Source organism: Apteryx rowi, unplaced genomic scaffold (assembly GCF_003343035.1).
Source record: "Apteryx rowi isolate R43461 unplaced genomic scaffold, aptRow1 scaffold_166, whole genome shotgun sequence".
Lineage (NCBI taxonomy): Eukaryota > Metazoa > Chordata > Aves > Apterygiformes > Apterygidae > Apteryx > Apteryx rowi.
In genome coordinates this window covers 1,111,059-1,132,042 of record NW_020447930.1, presented here as the reverse complement: position 1 = coordinate 1,132,042, position 20,984 = coordinate 1,111,059, and the positions used below count along the sequence as shown (strand labels likewise).

The 20,984-nt window shown below is 37.3% G+C and overlaps 1 protein-coding gene across 1 annotated transcript in view; it reads left to right on the top strand.

The window, feature by feature from the left end:
• The first annotated feature begins 1,856 nt into the window (after positions 1-1,856).
• Positions 1,857-20,984, top strand: part of PAWR (pro-apoptotic WT1 regulator) — a 42,744-nt gene continuing 23,616 nt past the window's right edge. Inside the window, exons 1-2 of the mRNA XM_026060174.1 lie at positions 1,857-1,898; positions 4,978-5,106. Coding sequence (XP_025915959.1) covers positions 1,857-1,898; positions 4,978-5,106 — 171 coding nt within the window. The remainder of the gene's footprint in view (positions 1,899-4,977; positions 5,107-20,984) is intronic.

Here is a 20,984-nt window from a genome sequence, read left to right as displayed (position 1 = left end):
TGAATGGTCAGTTGAGGGATAAATGATGTTGATTCCCAAACTGCATTTCATTGTAGTTAATTGCTTGCTGAAATTTTTTCAGAATAAAAAGAAATTCTTACACCTTGTCTTGTTTTTTTACTATGGAAGTTTCTCAGAATTTTTTAAATTTAGTAGAAACCTCAGCACTTTTCCATCATCTTGAATGTTATCAAGCTGTGATAGTGTGTTTTAAATATTTACTACATACAGAAATGTCCTTGCTATAAGATTGATTTTTTAAATTGTTCTAAGCAGTTTGGGGGCGGGGAGAAGAAACCGAGATTTATTTCCTCTCCTAAGTTGTCAGCATGTTTAAGAAGCTAAAGAAATATCAAAATAATTAGTGGTGCTTATGTGGTGGAGATTCCTATTTATTGCTCAAATGTGATGTTGAACACAAACTGATCGTGTTTGACTGGAAGTCCAAATCTGCTTGCACATCCTGCCCTACTGGTTAAATATGCCATTATCGCGAGTGCTCATCATTCCCCAAAAGCTGAAGGCTCCGTCCCCAGGCTTCTGCAAAAGGAATAGTTCACATAGGCTTGCATGTGTTTCAGGCAAAATCAACAAGGCTCGTTAAAACTGTTGAAACTTAACGTGACTGATTTTTTCAAGATATGAATTGTGAAGCCCTTAGATATCTGCCCTGCCCACAGAACTGGGAGGCGAAAACAAGTGGATGGAGGGAGGGCGGTGGTGACATTTTGAACCAGCAGAATTTTCTTGTGGAGTGAGTAGCTGTGTCGCGGCATTTAGAAACTGATGGAAAAGACACTTTCCCTCCCCTCCCCCCTTTTTTTCTTAGCAATACACAAATATTTATAGGAAGTGACCCAGTGAATCATTAAAAATGTTTTTTGTACAATGTCTCCTTAAACTGCAGGCTGGAATGTAGGGGTATCTTTGTGGCTGTTTTCTTCATCATTCCGATTCTTTTGAAAGCATCTTATTCTGCCTGTATTTGCCATACTAGAGGTTTACAGAAAAATGTTTATGCTATAGCTTCAAACATTTACTGAAATGCTAGAAAACCTAAAGAATTTCTGTGGATTCCTTATATTAAGATCAGATGTGGGAATGTCACACTGAATATCTGCTGTACAGCAACTCAGCTGATTTTAATGGCAAATGAGGATCTGAAGTGGTATGTGCCTCACAGCAAAATAAAAAAGCAGGGGGAAGGGAATGGACAGGGAGAATTATATAATATGTCAGAATTACACCTTGGTGGTTACAAGTCCATTTCTGTGATGCTGCTGACAGAGAAAATAATTATCGTATTTGTATTTTTTTCAATGACATGAAACTACTTGATGAAGCAGAGTGATGTATTTGAGAGAAGGCTGGAACGTAAGCAAAGCAGTAGTCCCTCTGACTGAAATGTCATATGGGTTGAGGCAGTTTCAGCTGTAGGGTAATTTGAACAAAACATTTTTTAAAGTGTGTAACAACACTTTCTACATTTTAAATTTTTAAACTGTTTAAAATTTGCCAGTTGAAACTTGTCTCTTCATTGATTTTTATTACTCTAAAAGTCAGCCCTATAAGCAGTGTTAAGATTGCTAATTAACTGAAGTTGTTGGAGAACAGTATAACACAATATTGAATGTAAAGTGTTGTTTTGCGTACTGGAAGCAATATTTCATTATGAGTCAAAGAAATGTGGAGTTCTGTGTTAAGGTTAATGATTATTAAAACAAAAATCTTATGATAACTTTAATAATAAGTTGTAAAATCTTAAAATTCCATAATTATGGTAATGCTAACTTGTCCTCAGCTAGCATTTCATGGAGCTTGTTTAAATTTGTGTGTGCATGTGTCTATGTGTGGAAATGGAACATTTTCAGTCGGGAAACCGCAGACGGTTTTGTCAGGTACTAAGTAATTTGCTTTATGGCGGGAAGGCGTTGGCAATCCCACTCAAATATTTCACATCAGCTGCAAATAGTGAGGAACAACCTGTCCATGGCTCTTGTATGTCATCTGTAGCAAGAAATAAAAACCCAATCCTTCTGTGGGTCGCAACTCAAAACTGTTTTAGCCCCAGCCAGTCCAGAGGGCCTGCTCCAGTGGCGTAAATGTGAGGGGGAGCAAGCCCTGATAATCTTCAAAGTAGAGGTTATGTCCTCCAAATTAGGCTTACCTGAATCTGTTCCTTTCCTTACCTGTTCCTTGCTTGGGAAGAAAGCCTGTAACTAGTAATTGTTTGGGGGTTTTAATACCTTTTGGTGGCATTGAGTGTCAGTCCTCTGTGCTCTTTGGCCTTCTTGAGAATAAGAGAGGGTGGGAACGCATATCCCTAAACAAGTCCCTACCCAAAAACACTTCGTGTAAAATTTTACAGCTGGAAATCTCATATCAGATAATGACATTTCATACCCGTCCAAAACTGCTAAGTATATAAGTAGCAGGTGATCTTGTATCAAAAGATAGAAAATTATTCTTCCTCACAGACCTAGTAGTATTCAGAGAAAAAATATTTCTGTGAAATGTTTGTGGTCTGTAGAAAATGTATGAAAGTGTGTATCCGAAGGAGAAAATTTGTGAAGAAGCACCTTGTCTACTTATTTCTTAAAAAGATGATTTTTTTGTACCTACAGTGTTGAACTTTGAGCTTTACGCTTTCCTTTAAAGATGCTGATCCTTGGAAATGCAAAGCTTATTTGACGTCTCTGAAGATTGTTGCTCTCTACTTTTTCCAATCAGTTTTCTCTTAAATTTATTAGAGGTTGCTCTTCCAAACTCATGTCAAACTGTATCTTTCCTTTGAGTGTGTCTGGGATCCTCATTCTCTTATGTGAACATCATGGAGACTGGAAGAACAATCCACAAGTTTTTCTATTTTTCTAATAGAATATCATTCATCCCCTGCATGACATTAATCTTAATTTTTGTGAGATATCTTTCGTGAGCCTCATAGTTCTTTTTGAAAAAGTCTGGCTTCGTAAGAGCCAAAGATCAATCCACTTCTTCTTGCAGCAGAGGCTTAGATTTGCAATTTTTTATTTTGTTGCTTCAGAATGGGTTATTAGGATAATGAGATAAATTAGGACAGAAATTCAGTGTATGTTACCAAATTTTTTAACCTTTACAGTGTATAAAAGATGGAGGATATTGATTTAAAGATTGGCTCCTAGAATGTGCTGTTACAGTATTTAAACTCTTCTTTAATAATGCATCTGAGAGAACCAAATGAAATATTTTTGATTTATAATTTTTAATTTGAAATTACAACTTCTTGAAAAGGTTTTTGAGTGTGTAATGGTTCAGCTATAATACTCTTTCATTATGCCTTTTCTTAGAGAAAAAAGTATACAGTTATACAGTGATTGCATTAAAAAGTTAATTAAAATAGCCTGGTGAAATTGCACTAGGATTCTGCTATGGGTGGTGCTGTAGAGAATTTAAATGGCCTTTATTCAGGTAATTTAAGTTTGCTTTTGAAAACATAAACTTTTCAATTTTACCAGTTTTCCAGCACTTCTATCACCATAATATTTGCTCTGGAGCAGCCATTTGTTAGTTTTTTATATGCTAGTGTGATTTTTAGTCAGTAAATAACACTGTTTTTCTTTTCCAAAATAGTGTATCGCAGTGCTCGCATTATATGCTTGTGACAATTCTTGTGTCCTCTGGATAAGATGATGCTAAAGATTGTCAGTATAAAAGCCCCAGAATATTGATTTTTTTTTTTCTTTGTGCATTAGAAACTTCTATGAAAATCCTTTGGCATTCACCTTCCTTCTGTTATAGCCCTGTGGAACAGGGTAATTTACCTTCTCTACTTCTCAAGCTGCCGTGCGGTCATCTAGCAGCTTTTTCTAATGTCTTAGTCTAAGTCGGGGTTAGTTACCCATGTTTTTTGTAAGTAGGCCTCGCATATTGTTTTAAAGCAGAGTGCTAGCAAACAGCTTGTAATGTTAGGGCAAATTTTTTTGAATCTTTGTGTCTGCTTCAAGTTGGTCTTCGAAATACAAGATCGTAGTTTTTCTTTTTGTAGTGTAAATTAAACTAATAAAACAAGATGCATAGCTGACTTAGTCTAAGGTAACTGAGGTTACCTAAGGTAACTGAGCCCTCACTGATCTACCCTGGCCTCAGCCTGACTTTGAGCTAGCACAGGTGCAATGTTGTTCAGTTTATTTATTTATTTTGCTCTGTCTCTCATGTGTCACTGCTTTAGAAATGTAATCCTTTTGAATCAAATATTTCAGTAAATCTGATACAAAACATTTATGATGAAAAGCCAGAAAGTTCTATGTTAGTGTAAATTATTAGTAATTAATGAGACTGTTCAGCTAATTTAAAAATGACTAATTTTAAATAGTAAATTTTCAAAGACAAAACCCCAAAATTACGAAAGCAAAATTAAGGTGGATGATTCAAACAGATGCTTGCATCTTAGCAGATGCCACTGTGTCAAAAAAGGTCAGTTAAGAGTACAATTAACTTAACAAAGTTAACAAAGTTAAGAGTACAAAGTTAACAAAGTTAAGAGTAACTTCCTTCCTTTCTATGCTTCCTCAAATTCTATTAATGTAGAGCTAAAAATATTGCTTATGACAAATGGGATTGCCCTGGGATCTTAGATCTTAGAATCAAATGGGATCTTAGAATCATGAAAGCGAAGGGACCTTGGGTGTAATGCAGGCTCTTGCTCAGAGCAGACTTAGTACTGAACTCAGACCATGTTGCTCAGGGCTTTGTCCAGTTGGATCTTGATTTGATTATTTCTTTTTTTGTGATTAAGAAAAAGCAAGTAACTGTCAGACTTTATTCTTGTACCTGAAGATATCAGTAAACATCAGAAAACAAACATTAATTAAACTTTTCTGAAACATAAAATTAATCTTTGGAAATACTAATTCACTGATGCGTGGATTTTATGAAATATGTGAAGCATGCAAAGTAGAATACAAATGCAGTTTTGTAACTGAATATTTTTGGTTTTAGAGCCTAGATGAATATGAAGATGATGAAGCAGGACAGAAGGAACGAAAGAGGGAGGATGCTATTACCCAGCAGAATACAATACAAAATGAGAGTTCCACTGCAGATGCAGCTGGCTCATACTTACTACAGGTGAGATCTTGCTTCTTTTGATATATATCACTCAGTTTTTAAACTCTTGCTGCCTTCTTCTGTGCACTCCTTAACAGTAGGTTATATACTATATGGAAACAAACATGAAATTTGGGAGTTGTCAGATTACTACAATAAATAACGGAGTCTGAGACTCCATACCACATACTCAACATTATTGAGATCTAGTTCTGACAACAGAACTGTCTGTTTCTGTAGAGTTTTTGAAGATAAAGGTATTGATGTTCACAAAACACTGGTTTGATAAGAGGAAGAGAGGCCTGGAGACTGAAATGAAAATTATCCTTGGATTTAGAGTATTCAGTTGGAGGTAAACTTTTAATAGCTTTTTTAAATCAGGATCCCTAGAATTTGGAATAGTCAGGTAGTGATTGCCTGCAAGTATGATCACTGGTACTTCCCCAGAATCCCATACAGATTTTGTAGGTAGGAGAAGTAAAGTTAACTTCTTCCAAATAGTATTCTGTTACTTTAATTATGTCATCCTTCATTCTCTTCCCCACAGTCACTTGTCTCATCCATTGTGCATCCTTCAACTTCTGCAACTAACAAAACAAAGACCTCAGAAACAAGTGTCTTTTTTTGCACAATCCTGACTTGTGCCCTCTTGCATGCTACCTGTGGCAAATGTTCTGTCTCTTTCCTTTCATGCCCTCTTTCTCCTTAGCTGGTCTTATTCTCTTCTGTTACCTACAAGCGTGTACAAACACAGCTGTACGTATTGGATCACAGATGCATCTAGCCCCACATCTTGTCTGTGACAGAGATACCTAGGGAGAAAAGTGTAGGGACAGGGCAAGCACGTAGTGATATTTTCTATACCATCAGTGGGATGTCCTGAACCAGAGCGGGCATTACTGAATTTAATGAGTTTGGATGCACTTTGTTATGGAAATTTGGCCACTCTCTTATGTACTTGTGTAAGCATTTAACATTCAGAATAGCCTATGGCAAAAAATTCTAAAGCTTCATTTTTGAGTCGAACCTGTCATTTGCCACCTATTTCCATGCAATTTCATCAAGATCTTCCACAGGAAGAAACAGGGAATGACTGCTTCCTCTTTATGTAGTTGTGAGTGCCATAGGGAAGAGATATATAGCATAGCTCCTCTCAGCTGGCTCTTCTCTAGGCTGAAGAATTCTGTTTTATTTAGTTGTTAGACATTCAATTACATTCCATACTTTTTTCCAGTTTGATTATGTTTTATTTGGGATGAGGAAACAGAACTGAAGAGTATGCTCAGGATTCAGATACAGCATGTAGCTGTAGAGCAGTATAATGGTGTTTTCTGTTCTCTGTTCTTTTTTTTTCCTCTGACAATTCCTGATATTCTGTTTCCCTGTTTGTCTCCTGCTGAGAACTGTATTGACTTTTTTTGATCTATTACAACTTCAACATCTTGGGGTTATACCTGAGTGATAATAGGTAACTCATATGCTGATGCATATGAAATTTAGAAGCATGATAGAAGTGATATCTGAGCATGATACCCTGTTGTGGTCTCTATATTTCTTTGTGTGGTGTTTTTTGGAAAATTGGAGAGTGAATTGGGAAAGGTTGAGAAGATATCCCAAAGCTAAAATAAAGCCTTGCAGTGGGAGAGACATGCATATCATTTTTCTTTTTTTTTTAGTTAAGAAAGAAACACAAGTATTGGCTCAACTCTGGCTCTAGTGATCTGCAGAGGGATGAAACATGATAGGGTTTTCTCTAGGAAGAAAAATGAGATAAAAAAGCATTCCTAAAGCAAATCAAGCTCAACTTAAAAACAAAGCATGCCTTTTTTTTTTTTTTTAACTTGTAGGATAATCTGTCAGTGCATGAAATTGGATGGATAAATGTGTAGATTTTCCATCCCTTAAAAGCCTTCAAATCAAGACTGGCTGTTTTTCTGGAAAAGATGCCATAATCATACGCAACTTTCAGTCTCAATACACTGATAGTAGATTGAAATCCTTTGCTTCATGTTGTCTTACCTTCTTTTCTGCTTTCTCTTTTCATTTCCAATGTCTGTGAATGCCAGTTGCTGTGGCAGGCACTGTATGAACACAGAGCAGAGAACTTCATTTGCTCCAAACAGCTTGACATTTAAGTGTAAGATGTGGGAATAGCTGAATAAATGTGTACAGACAGGAACACCAAGAAAAAATAAGGCATCTGAGGTCTTCAGAGATATTTTAGACATTGGGATAGGATTTATTGTATTCTAGAAGTGATTATAAAGGTGTTTCACTAGGTCAGATGTAGACATCTGAAATAAGGCAAATGGAATTCTTTCCTTGCAGTCTTTCTTCCCTAGCAGACTTGGACCAAATATATCAGAATGCTTTTTGCTACCACAGTATTTGGAAATAGATATCAAATTAGAGATAGCATGAGATATCAAATTTTGTGCCTGTGAACATGAAAAGGGGAAGCTGTGAGTCACTTAGATAATGAGGTTCAACCTTTACAAAATAAATACTCTGAATCCTTCAAGTGAAAGGTAATGTTTTAGAAAAATCAGAATAATTTAGAGTATCCTGCTGTAAAATGGGAATGTGTATCTTTCTTACTGTCTCACAAAGTAGCAAAAGTTGTCTGTCCTAATTAAGAAACTGCAGATCATAGCTGTCACAGTTACCAATACCTTCTGTGTCTGGAATGACTGACAAAGATCTCTCTACGGTGATCTGCTAGAAACCTGCTCTTGGGGTTGTACTGCTGTGGTCGTACTGCTGGCCTGAAACTGGCAGGGGAATTTTGAGTCTCAGAAGCTCTGAAGCCTGGGACTCCAATGGGAGACATGACTCACACTTTCTGTTAAGCCATACTTACTGCTTTTCTGTACCTGTTTGTGTATTATAAAGTGCTGCGGAGCCCAGGAACTTATTGAAGGCCTCTGGGCTCTTTACATAGAAATTAGTAAACAGTCATCTTGTCCTAGTCATAAGTTTCTTTTGTACAGGTATTGTAGTTGGCATTTCTTGGAGTTTCTGTATTACTCTTGGCTTCTGAAGCAACAGTGATGGTATAACCAAGAAATTTTACGATTTTGAATCTTATCAAATGATTTTATACAGGATTCAAAATCAGAAGATACATTCGAGACAGTTAAACATCCACACTGCATCACAGTCAGCAATGCTAGACAGATTTGCAACACCAAATTTTCTTTTTATTTGTAGCATTGAACCTTGTGTTTATTGATATACTATATGTTGTTTCACATTTCCTGAAATAAATTCAAATTATTTGTATTATTAGGCTAAAGCTTGCCCTTAGTACAGAATTCCTGTGGAGCTGTCAATCCAAGACACCATAGGGAAAAATTGATCTAGTTGTCATCTCACGACACTGACATGCATGCAGAGGAGCATTGCTACCTCTTGGGTTGCTATTACTCTTCCCTGTAGCAGCAACACAGGATTTTATGTTCTCTGCAAAAGCAAACACAAATAAAAAGATGATAGATGTGATAGATGTTTGGGTAATCATTCTATTTAGTGTAGAAATTACCCAGTATCTTAAAAAGAGTCTTTCTCATTGTTTGAAGATGAGGATAGGATGAAATTCTTGTCTACATCACCAGCATTCACCTAATGATATAACTGTAAAATTCCTCCACAGCAGATTGGGTTCATCTTAGCTTTTGTAGTGAACTGGTCAAGTCATCTAAGCTTGCTTTATTAGTGTGACCATTTAGTTATGACTTGTATGTTTAGTCTTAACTCATACAAGAACATATGAAGATCAAAGGAAAAACATTTCTGATCTTTTTTTAACCTTTGGTTTTGAATAAGTTTAACATTTCATTGAGACACTGCAGACAATTTCCAAAACGAATGCAGTCTGAAGGTATTTCCACAGAAATAGTGTGTTGCAGTTCTAACTGTTTAAATATTATTCTCTACTTTGCATGTGATCCAACATGTTGAAATTTTCTGAAGCAGCTGTGTACACCATTACAAAGCTGTAAATGTTTAGTAGCGGCACCTTATAAGCTATGCTGAAAGCAGTAAATAAAATTAAGTTAGTGAATAAAAGTCTCTAGTGACTTTTTAGCTGCGTGAAAAACTGTTAGGAAGGCAGGGAACTGAAATATTACATATTACATATACATTACGTATACTGAATTATTATATATTATATGCATCTCTATTAGGAAATGGGTGAAAACCTGCTTGACACAAGCTTCCCCAGAGTTTTGTACTTGAATCTTATGCAAAAAATACGCTGACGGAAAAGCTTCTCAACCTGAATTGCAGTTTATACCTGGCTAGTTTGTGTTTATTGGCTTTTTATTTTGCACTGCAGCATAAAGTCATACAGCATCATTTTGCAAGTACTGTTATTATCCTGAGTATGTGGCAATGATACTCTCACCTATCGGACCACAGCTTTTCAAAGATGTTTTGCATCTAGCTTTCATGTAGCTCTGGCAAAGCAAAGAACTGTGCATGCATTCAAGAGTAATAATTGATCTTTTATAAGTATATTTTCACGATGTTACTTGCTGTTAATTTTCATGATAGGCAGAAATTCAGTTGTGCTACAGGGTACGCCCAAATGTATCAAGACACTTCGCCCCCCCCCCCCCCAAAAAAAATACTACTCTTAAGACTTGAGCTGCTAGGCCAAGTATTATTTTACATAAAAACATGATTATAATATTGGTATTGTTTAAAAAAATAAGAGTAAAAGTTTAAAATACAGAAATAAACAAATTAGGAGGAGCTGTGTTTAAATATCTAAAGTTGTATATAATTCTGCAAAATCAGATTGTAGGCCTCTGACAGCTAAATTACTGGATATTACTGATCTTAGGTTTTCTATGCCTCAGCTTTCTGTGTGTATAGTTGGGGAAAATTAACCTGACCCATCTTGCAGAGATGGTATGAAAACAGCCATTAGTATTCACAAAGCACTTAGGCAGTAATAGTAAATAGAATAGAAGAGCTCATAAGGAAATTAATTTTTATTTTATATCTAAACATATTCATATAAATTTGGGTTAAAAAGAATTAAAATTCAATGTTACTTAAATATTAAAGGATCATTTAATTATTTTAATGTAATTGCATCTGAAATGCTTGGCATGACTTGGGACACCCAAATTATTCCTGTGATTTGTATAAAGAAAATCTGGACACAGGAACGTGCTCTTTCCATGGTCATATATGATCATTCCCTCACATAAGTGTCTGTATTAATATGGACATGTACTCAGAGCAGTTGAGGATGTTAATTGCAGTAGATAAGGCATGGTGGCCACTTCTTGAAAAATAAGCAAAAGCAAAATACTGGGCACTGCTCACTGAGTACCATTCTGTCTTTGCATTATACGTAAGCGATCTTGTGGAAAATGTGTCGTGATGTCATGAAATCAAGATGCAGATGGTTCTAGGAATTTGCACGAAAGCTGCCAAGGTTATTCACATTCTCCCACTTCCTAAATTGGTGACTTTGCAGTTTTAATATTCTTCTAATGCCTTTTGTCTATGGCATTGGAGACTGAAGAAAACCCCCACATTGAAACTTTTAAAATAATCAATATGCTAACTTCTCTAAGTTTAGGAGTAATAATGTTGCATAGTGGGTCTTGGCTAATATAATTGGAGTCTTTAAAGCCAGTGAGTTGTTTTGCAAAAATGGAATTGCTGGGTTTTCGTTAATTTTTTTGTAATAGAAACTCATAGTTTTAAAACAGTGGAGTCCGGATCTCTCAGCAGGAAGGGCCATGTAATAGACATTGTAGTGGCAGCGTAAGGTGGCTGCCAAAATTCTCCTTCTGTCCTCTCACGTGAGCAGATTTAGTATGTGGGTGGGTGTGATGTGGCGTGCTGCTGATCCATGCTTGCCCAGTAAGTCTTACATTCCTGAAAGATCTGCCCATGCTCAGCAAATCTGATTCAACTATATTATACATGCACTGCCTAATACTGCTGCTTTTGAAAAATGCTTTCAAGTGAAATCACAGTCCCTTTTTCTCCTGAAAAATAAGGAAGCTGAGAACTGGCAGTTACTTCTGTGAGACCTAAGGGGAGCAGGTGACTGGGAACAGGCTACAAGCCCAAGGAATTTTTTTGGCAGGCCACATGTAGCCCTGAGACTGTAGGTTGGGCATCTCCACCTTAAGCTATCTGACTTCTGCTTTTGTAGAGAAATACTAATATGTAGCCATCAACATTCCTCTTTATAACGACTGATCAGAGAGAGAAATCGTTCCATTTGTTTGTGGCAGGCCTGATTTATGTTCAGTGTCTAATGCTGGTCAGCATAACTTTGATTACAGTTGACAGACAAACTTTGCATTTCTTCAGAAAGAAATACCAAATGATGATCATTTTCTAATGTCTGTGTTCAGTGACATGTACGTCAGTGGCTAAGTGGTTTAAACTTCAAGTTTTGTTTCAGGAGTGCATTTCAGTCCCAATAAAGAAGCGTGTAAATTTGCCCGTGAAGTCTTTTATAATTGAATAATAGTTTTCCAGTGCCTGTGCATATATACAAGTATTCATCTCGAGAAGTGCATGAAAACTAAAACTGAATCAGGCCTGAATCTGTGACAGCAAGGCAGCGTGGAGGCTTCTTACTTCCATCTCAGATTCTCTCTTATGCATGGGAATTTCAGGAGTTTCAGCATGGTCTATTCTTTCAAGAACTTTTTAATCCTTGTAAGGGCCAAATGAGAAGCAATGTGTGTATATTATGATTTCTTAGTTGTGGTTTCTCTAAGTTTGATTGTGAGCCTTCAATTAAGATGTTTTGGGTTTCTTTGTTATACTTATCATCATCATCTGCAGATGTTGCTGCTACTTATGTAGCCTCTATGAGTCCATTTGTTTCTTTCGCTGCTGAGGGCATGAAGACATGCTCCAGGCTTGCATAAGCTAGTGCACTAGTTAGTGCTACACCAGTTTGGAGCTTTTACATGGCCAGAAGGAACAGCAGGCAGTTTCTCAAATTCCCAACTAATGTTTTGATCAGCAGGGGCCTCATGTGAAGGAATTCATTTTCTTTCCCACATGCTTTTCTTTTTGCACTGGCTTCGCTTTTAACTCTGCTAAATTGGATGCCGGTTTGAAAAGATTCTTTTATCTGCAAAGAGTAAATAAGGAAATTCTGTCCAGCTGTCAAAAATGATGTGTAATTGGGTATCTCCTCCCAGTCTTCTCTTAAAATTCTTGAGTAAAAAAAGTGATTATGTAGTGATACATGGTAGCTGAGGTTTCTGTGGGAAGAAGAGTCCTGTGGTAAATACAAGCTTATTGAAAAGAAAAGGGAAGGACTTCCTTTCCTGCCATATCTGCTTGTACAAATAAATAACACAGCTTGACTATTGTCAAAAGCTTCTGTAAGATACAGTAATAGTATTGATTCTTGAGCTTTTCTGCTATCCTGTTCTAGAGAGAGAATTTTTGCTAATGCTGTTCTCATGCCAGGAGCAAGTCCGAAGCCCAGTTAATGGTGTTGTAGGTACTGGCGGGGGGGACGGTCCTGGGAGCCTTGTCAGAAGCAGTCATGATACCAGTCAGTTTACTGTCAGTTTTTAATTATTTGAGAGAAGATCCACTTAACGGAGTTGAGCAAAGCTTGTTTGCTGAGATCTGTGAAGACCTCTTTACGTGTGTATTGTGTAATTTATGACATAGTACTATAAGAAACTACAGGGACCAGAAGGATCCCCGCTGAATGTCTCGTGTAAGGTAGAGGGGGAGAAAACTTAGTCTTGCAGAAAGATGGGCAAAAATTTATGCGACTCTACAGAAATAGACGTAGCGATAGTTGTCAAACGCTTTCATAACATGGATCATGCCTTAATGTTATTCTTAGTAAGCTACAGAATATCATAGTGGTAGCTACTGATATGTGCTTCTGCGTTTAGATGCTGCATATCCCACTTTCGAAGTGGGTTGAGGATGGGGGAAGAATCTGCTTCTCTGTATGATTTAGTCTGGTGTAATAGATGTGACAGCTTAGGAGGTAGGAGGAAGCCAGAATTTGGTGTTGTTTGGCTACATTTATACTGCTAAAAAGAGCAGGACCTAGGTGTGAGCTCAAACACTGCACTGCTGATTGTGCCTATGGCTTAATTATTAGCAAGCTTTTCTGGCATGATTTTGGTTCATGCTGCCTAGTGTTCTCCTATATCACACCCAGGGACTGTTTGTGGGATAAAGTGCCATGAATGAGTCCTTGCAGGAGTATGGACATCAAAGCACCAGGTTTGATTGCCTGTGTAGTGCTCCTAGGACTTCACTGCAGCCTTTACATTCTCACAACCAGCCGCATGCCCTTATTCTGTACTCAGGGGCATGCAGCACAGACCTTGGTTTCATGGTATGAAAACACCACTTCGTGCAATCCAGCCCTAACCTTAGTTCTGAAGCTTTTAGCTCGCAAAAACAAAACAAAACAAAAACCAGACAGGTTATTATTTCTTAGGGGCACTACATGGAGCATGGAGGAGCCCCAGAGTCAAGCGCTTTGGAGCATAGACATGGCCAGTCTGTGTCACCTGGCCTTGGAGCCAGAGAAGAGTCTCTGGCTTGTCTGCCTCCATTTACTTTTTTATCTGTAGAAGCTCTCAGCCTTGTTCTGCTGGTAAACTCACTGGCAAAAGCTTTTCCCATCTCTTTTATGGAACCGACCGCCAATAGAGGTGGGAAGGATGGCTCACTATTTTTACTTGGTTCCACTGAGGATGCAGTTGGTATCATCATTAGTTATGTCTCTGTAGGACACAGTTTGCAAAGCACTGTGTAGACAAGTCAGCAAGTGGCTCAAGACTCTGTAAGATCAGGTTGAAAATGTTAAAATCCTGTGCAGGGTGTGAGATGAATCCCATCCCCCATATTTTGGGGGAAATTGTGTTTTGTCTTTTTGTGTGTCTGAACACACACAGTGTATTGTGAAGTGGCTCTTTATATGGTACCATGCAGGATTTTGTAGTTATGCTTGCTATAAATGTTTGTTTTCACTGTCATTGTGTCTGCTGTAAGTTTGATATCATGGCCTAGCTCTTCTGAGACTTGACAGCCTGAAAACATTATCTTTATTTCTCTGAGCTGTGAAGATTAATGCTCATCTGAATTCTCTCTCTCTTTTTTTTTTTTTAATATTCTGTTATTTCAGTGACAAGTTAGATGTTTTAGATACCTGTGCTTTTTTCTTACATGTAGGAGGTGTTTTTCGGGGTTTTGGTAGCAGTATTGATTCTTTATTTTCTTATGAAGGACTGATTTAGGAGCAATTGTGCAAAAATTTCCAAGTTCCCTTTCTTTTGAGAGAATTCTAGGAAGGCTACATTTTCAGTTTGCTACTGTGCCACACCAATCCGTGGAAGTTATGTATTGGATTTAATAACTGTCTTTCTGACTGTTTTTCCAACTCTGCTCCATTAATGAATCGCTGCAGATCTAGTCCGCTTGATCTAGTTAGCTCTCATAGGAGCTTATTTTCTCCATTCAGATGGCCTAACAACTTCTCCTGGAATCTTCTGTTTGTTTGGTCTTGACTTGCTTGGGTAGAGGGTTGGAGAATAATGAATAAAGAAAAGACAACTAAAAGTTGTAGGTGACAATGTTAAAATTATTTTTAAGGTCCACTTGTAGCAGGAAAAGAGGAGACTTAACTTTTCCCTGACTGAAATTTGTTTTTTTCTTTTCTTTCCTCACTCCTTTGGGGGCTATCTCAGTATACAGGTCGATCATTAGGGGTAAATAAAGTTTTTATGATTTTCTTTTTTTCTTTCATGGTAGTGTCTACTTTTTCTGAGCAAATTTTCATCTGTAATTAACAATTTTATTTGCTTTACAAGTTAAATGTAATAATTTTGAAACTTTTAGGGCATTATAACCATAACATAGTCTTACCTACATTGCATGAATGTGTATGTTGGTCAATCAACATCAAAACAATATGCTACAATCTAACAGCAAAAGGTGATAAATATATAAACATCTATTTTAAAGCTGATTAAGAGATAGTGGTGAACTAAAAGAACTGATAAACTTAAAAATCCTCCACTGATTTGTATAAAACTGGCCAGAAAATTGTGCATTAAATTTAGTTCATATTGTTGTTTAGGCAAAGAACCATCATGAACCTACATGTTCTAAAGAGTTTTTCTTAATACAAAACATTCTTACCTTTGAGACTATGGAGTTACGTAAGAACAGATTAAAAGCTTATTACACATTCAATTTTTGAAATAATACTTACGTAATGTGGAATAAGTCCGACCTAAAAACCATGCCACAGTTGAATGATTGATTTACCAGTATATTGATTCTTTTCTTGATTTATCGACAATTGGGTTAGCTGGATTTTATACACTGGAGCAGTTTCAGACGGATAATGCATGTGCTGCAGAATACTTCAGGGAGCATGGTGCAAATATATTACCTTATCTCAGGACAGAGGGAGTGCATGTGCAGCAGGCGTTAATGCTGCTGCCCTTCCTGCAGTCTGGCTGGTTCCTCCTCAAGGCACCTGAGTACCTTTGAGCCCTGCTTTCCAGTCCCTTGGGCCCAGAGGGGGACATGGCTGTGTTTGGGGGGGGGGGGTGCATGGGCAGGCTGCATGTGGGGACACCTGGGTCACTGCAGGAGCCAGATGAGGCTGGGGCTGAGCCAGAGCTAATAGGTACCGTTGGGTCCTTGCAGATCTGGGGAAGAGGCATGGATGTTCCTCATTGCTCCCAGTTTCTCAAAAAGTAAAGCCAGCACCTGAGCAGGCTCTGCCTACAGGCAGGTTGGATACGCAGTTCTTAATTGGGGCTCTGCTGTGCCAGGCAAAGTGAACTGCAACGTTTTTACTTGTGACGTTGTTCATCCACAGTCGAGAACCACACACAGATGATGGGGAATTACATACTGTTAGAAGTTTTCCTCTTTGAAAAAAGGTGAATAGCTTTTCCCCCCAAAGGGCAGCATCGTCAAGAAGTAGAAGAGACTCCTTGGAATCTGTTTGAGCTGTGCAGACTCCATATGGGTCTCAGTGAAAGGGCACAGGAAACTCACAGGCTGTGTCTAAGGAACCGGCAATTTGTGGTGCTGTCCTAAATTATTCTTATGTAACCTGCGTCTGAAAAAATGGCTTCTGTTTAGATCTTCTCTTTGGTATTACTCCAAATACATAGAAAAGGAAGAAATAAAGGCAGATAAAGATGCATGAAGGCAAACACATTGATTGATCTAATTACTTAAGAAACTTACCTTTAGATTTTCTCTCATTCTTTCCTTCTTAAAGAAAGTATTGTCCTTGCATAGATCTGTAATGCCTTTATCTTTCCACTTCTATAAATGCCTTCCTGAAACTTATCTGGCATGATGATGTTATCAAGAATTCGACCAATTCAGAAATTCGAAATTTAAGAAATTTGAGACCATTAACTTTAGATTTCCTCTCTTCAGCTTGTATATAAAAACTGTATCCTTCTTTTCACCTATGAAACATTTTTAGGTCCCATTCATCTAAATCTTCTGCTGCACATAGAAGAGACTGTTCTTTATTGCTGATCTGGAGTTAAGTTTCTGCGTGTTGCTATATGAAAATAGTTCTAACAATTGAATTTTAATCTCTGGAACATAGACTTGTCTTTTCTTGCTCAAAATTTTATTACTTCTGTTATGTTTCATTCATATGGCATGTTTTAAAAAGACCAGTTGGATATAAATTAAACAAAGCCCTTTTAAAATGTGTTGGTTCCAGTTTGAAAGAGTAGGAATCAGAGGAAGATCAAAATGTGAAAAAATGTCATGAGGCTATTTAAAAACAGTAGGTCAGCTTGTATTTTTGTTTGATCTTACCAGGTTCCTGTTACAGTTTATTTTGTAACTGATTAATAGGTGGTGATAACTTCATGCTTTCCTAACAGTCTTAGAAATAAAAGCTCATTTTTAGAATGCCTGCTCATAAAAGAGATTTATTGGGTAAGTAAAGAGTGTTTAAGGTCATCTCGAGGAAATCCACACCAGGAAAAAGTGAAATGTAACGAATCTTAGATATAAAATCTTGGCAGCTAGGAGACTAAGGGGAGGGACCCTTTGGGATGTTTTTGTATGTACAAGTTTTCTGTCCAAGTAGAGATCTGGAAATTGCACAGCTACAGAGGGTACAAGTAGTTCATTAATATAACTTGCTACTTTTACAAGCTCGGAAGCACCTTAGAGTGCTTCTGAAAAATACAGTTTCAGTGAAAATAATGAGTGGAGACTCCCCCTACCGCCAGTCGTGAAAGCGTTACCATTCAAGATAAAATCAACGTTGCATTCCATGAAAAACATCCCCCCCAATTTTTTAATAGTTTAGAATTAGGAGTGGAAATTAAATGGTACCTTTGTGACTGTATTGCTCCTCAAAGTTGTTTTCTCTTGGGGAATCTTTGATGTGGGGGAAGAGTGGTGCATTTAATCTTCCCTCTCCTACTCTTCACACCGGTAGTTATCCCTGGTTTGTAATGGGATCAGATTGCCTTTTAGTTGTCAGGCATCAGATGTTATCACACTTCTAGGATCTGAATGAAACTTTGTCCGCACTGTGGAAGGTGTGTGTGTAACTGCTCTTTCTGCAGAAATAGCAATGTAAAATCGTGCTGAACGTAACAAGTAAGTAGATGTAGTTAATCAAAATTGACTCATGTAGGAGATTTGAGTTAACTTGATTGGCTGATTGGAGATAGGTTCTTCCCATCCCTTGATATATAAAAAAGGCAAAAAACCCTAGCAATAGGTCTCCTTCCTCCAAGCAGTGAAGTTGTATCCTCATGCATCTTGGAGAACGTATAGGAGACTTTGTGGGGAGTCTGTATTTGGATTACATATGAAAAAACAAATTGTTTTGATGACCTAATTTTGGTTAAAATTTAACCTTGCATGTTGCAAGAATACCATTATGCAGATGTAGTTTGAGTTTACACTGGTATAGTCTAACTCTAAAACACTGCAAGTACTATGCCCAAGTGTACATACCAGTGTACCCCAGCAGCCTCATTTGATACAGGCAATTTGCTTTGGTTGTTGCTACTAACTAGTTTGTGAAACTTTAGTCTTCCAGGGGATTGCAGTGAACCATTTTCATAGTCCGGTTCACTCCAGAGTTTGTACATGTTTAAAAACAATGTTTGTTAATTCATTTTAACTAATGGATTTGTAATGGTAGGCTTGGTTTAACATCTAGAAATCTTTGTCAGACACTTATAAACACAGAGAACTCTATTTATTTAAAGCCAGATGACCAGTTTGTTTGTTATCTGCGTATTGGCCAGATGAAATACCAAGATGAGCCAGGAGCAGAGAGAGGAATTACTAGAAGTTGCTTACATCCCAGTTTGACTGATACTTAACTGGCAGTAAATAGTTCCATTGAAAGAAATGGTTTCAGCTGCCTTTTCTGCCCTTACACATTCCCTTTCCCTTGTGCAGGTGTGAGTTTTAGGCTGTGTGGTGAATCAGATAAAGGAGCTCCTCGAGTTTTTTCCTTGGTTATTTTAATTCAGATCACTTCCCCCTGTGCTTTATCGTGTGGCTGCACGAACACTTGTGTAGACATGAGGAAAAGAGCACGACTGGTTTTTTGGAGCAATACTGACTTGTGTCAGCGTACAGTGACCTTGAACTCCCACTTGAGATGGAGAGGGAGCAAGGCTGCTTGATCACATAAATTATTAGCAGTAGAATATATTGTTAAAAGGTATTGCAAGATGTCACAGATCATGTTCAAAGAGTAAGAGTAATTTTAAAGGCGTGCATTTTGAATGCTGTATTGAAACCGTAGTGTTTGACAACAATCCTGCATGAAGAACTAATGTTATTAGATGTCTTTGGGAACAATATTTTTTCACCAGTATGAAGGAAACCACTAGCATAATTGTTATGGGTTACTTCTTTACTGATTACATTTCCTTCAGAATTTCCCCAGACAGTTAACAGGATTCCCTTTTTTAAAAGGGAGACTTTCAAATAAATGAATCATTGCTCATAAGTAGTTACTTTGACAAATCGTTCATTTTTATAACAGTTATTAGATGTTTTAAACATGGGTTAAAGCTCAAAGTTTAACAAGATTAAGGAATATACGTCAGATTTATAAAATACTAGTTATATGCATGCCCAATCATCTGCTTTTCATTCTTTGCAGAACAGAGATGTCTCTCCATTCTCCCTCCTCCCTCCCTCTCCTTCCCTTTCCGCCTGTCTTCTGCCTCCAAAAGTGGTGCAGGGGACAAGGTCTCAAATTCTAAGAGGTGTTTGCTTCATTTTAAGAGTTTTCAAATAGTTTGGAAGTTTAAAGACATTTTTGCTTGACAGACACACAGTGTTGCTTATAGTTGTTTCTAAAACAACCCTTGGATAAATAAGACGACACATAGAATAAATTTTCACAATATGAGAACGGAGATACATAATATATTTCACTGGTGCTTGCATCATCATCTTAAAGAATGGTTAGTTTGGAATTAATTTGGTTATCAGAGTGTTAATTGTAGGTAGTTGTTTTATGTATCGGTTATTGTATATTTTCAGCTTTTTGTTCATAGCTATTTTTAAATATAAAAATAAAAAACACTAACACTATAGAATCATCTGTTAAAAAGGACAGATTAGTATTCTATTAGTTCCTTTTTTAGTTTTAATGGCTGTCATTTGTAGCAAAGAATAATCTCATTTGCTATGTACTTTGTTCCTGAGCATTTGTTTGCTTTCCCAGCTTTCTTAAGAACTGGCTTTTCTGAGTAATACTGCCAAACTTTTAGAAGCTTTCTGTTGAGGTAAATGCAGAAGTGTATGTATATAAATTGCTTAATTGCCTGGTTTTGCATTTACTGTATGGAAAAATCTTGGCAAATTTGAGGGCATACAATATATAAATTGCATCCTTTTGGTGTCTAGAATAGGGAACAGGCACCGAGACGCACGGATTTCCCTGTGCTAGGGAATGTGTGCTGCCCTAGGCTGCAGGGTCATGTGCAAATTCTCCCTTGCTTGTGAATTCTGCCTTTCGCTGTGTGCAGAGGTTTACGTTCACCAGGAAGCGTGGCCATACCATCAAGGCTGCAGCATCAAGGCTGCAGCTCTATATGTAAAAGTTCAGATAGGCAGGTCTCTAGATAGCAGTGTTAGAGGGAAGAATGAAATCCTCTGAAGCTGCTAGATGTTAGGTTTGTGTTCACTTAACTCACTAAGCTGAGAGGATAATGCAGGTGGAAAAGTCAGACAATAGCATAGTGAAGCTTGAAATCTGAATAATTAATCTGAAAATTACCTTTTTTTGCTCTTTCCCCTCTGTAAAAAAACAGATGAAAGTTTACTATAATGAAATGATATAAATTGCTATATTCTGTTAATACAAATCAAGTGTTAAATGATTAGCATTTATTCCTTAGTGTAATATAATTTGATTACCAATTTTTGGATATAAAGGTGGCAAAGATGGCCTTTAATTAGAGATGGGAGAGTCAATCTAATCACCCAGTGGTGTCAAAAGAAGTAGGCCTCTTTTCCTTCCACCTTTACACCAGCTCTATGACTTGTAACAGATCCTTGAACTCATTCAGCTCACTAACCGAGGAGAAAATTATACAAGCAAAAAAGTTTTCTGCTGAGTTACTGGGTAGAGTCAGCCCATTGAATAGTCTGAGCATCAGACTTGGTGCAAAGGGAGGAATGAAATAGCTGGAGGAGAAGCAGTAAGATCAATAGTTCTATTTTGTGTCCCTGAGCCTTGCTTCTTTCTGATGCTGCTTTTGGAAAAAAGGAAGAAAAACCAGTGATATACCTGCATATTGAAAAACCTGACCATTTTGGGGAAAGTTCAGTAAAAAGTTTTTATCATATGCTTTTTTCCCCAAGAAATTAACTAAAAGAGTAAA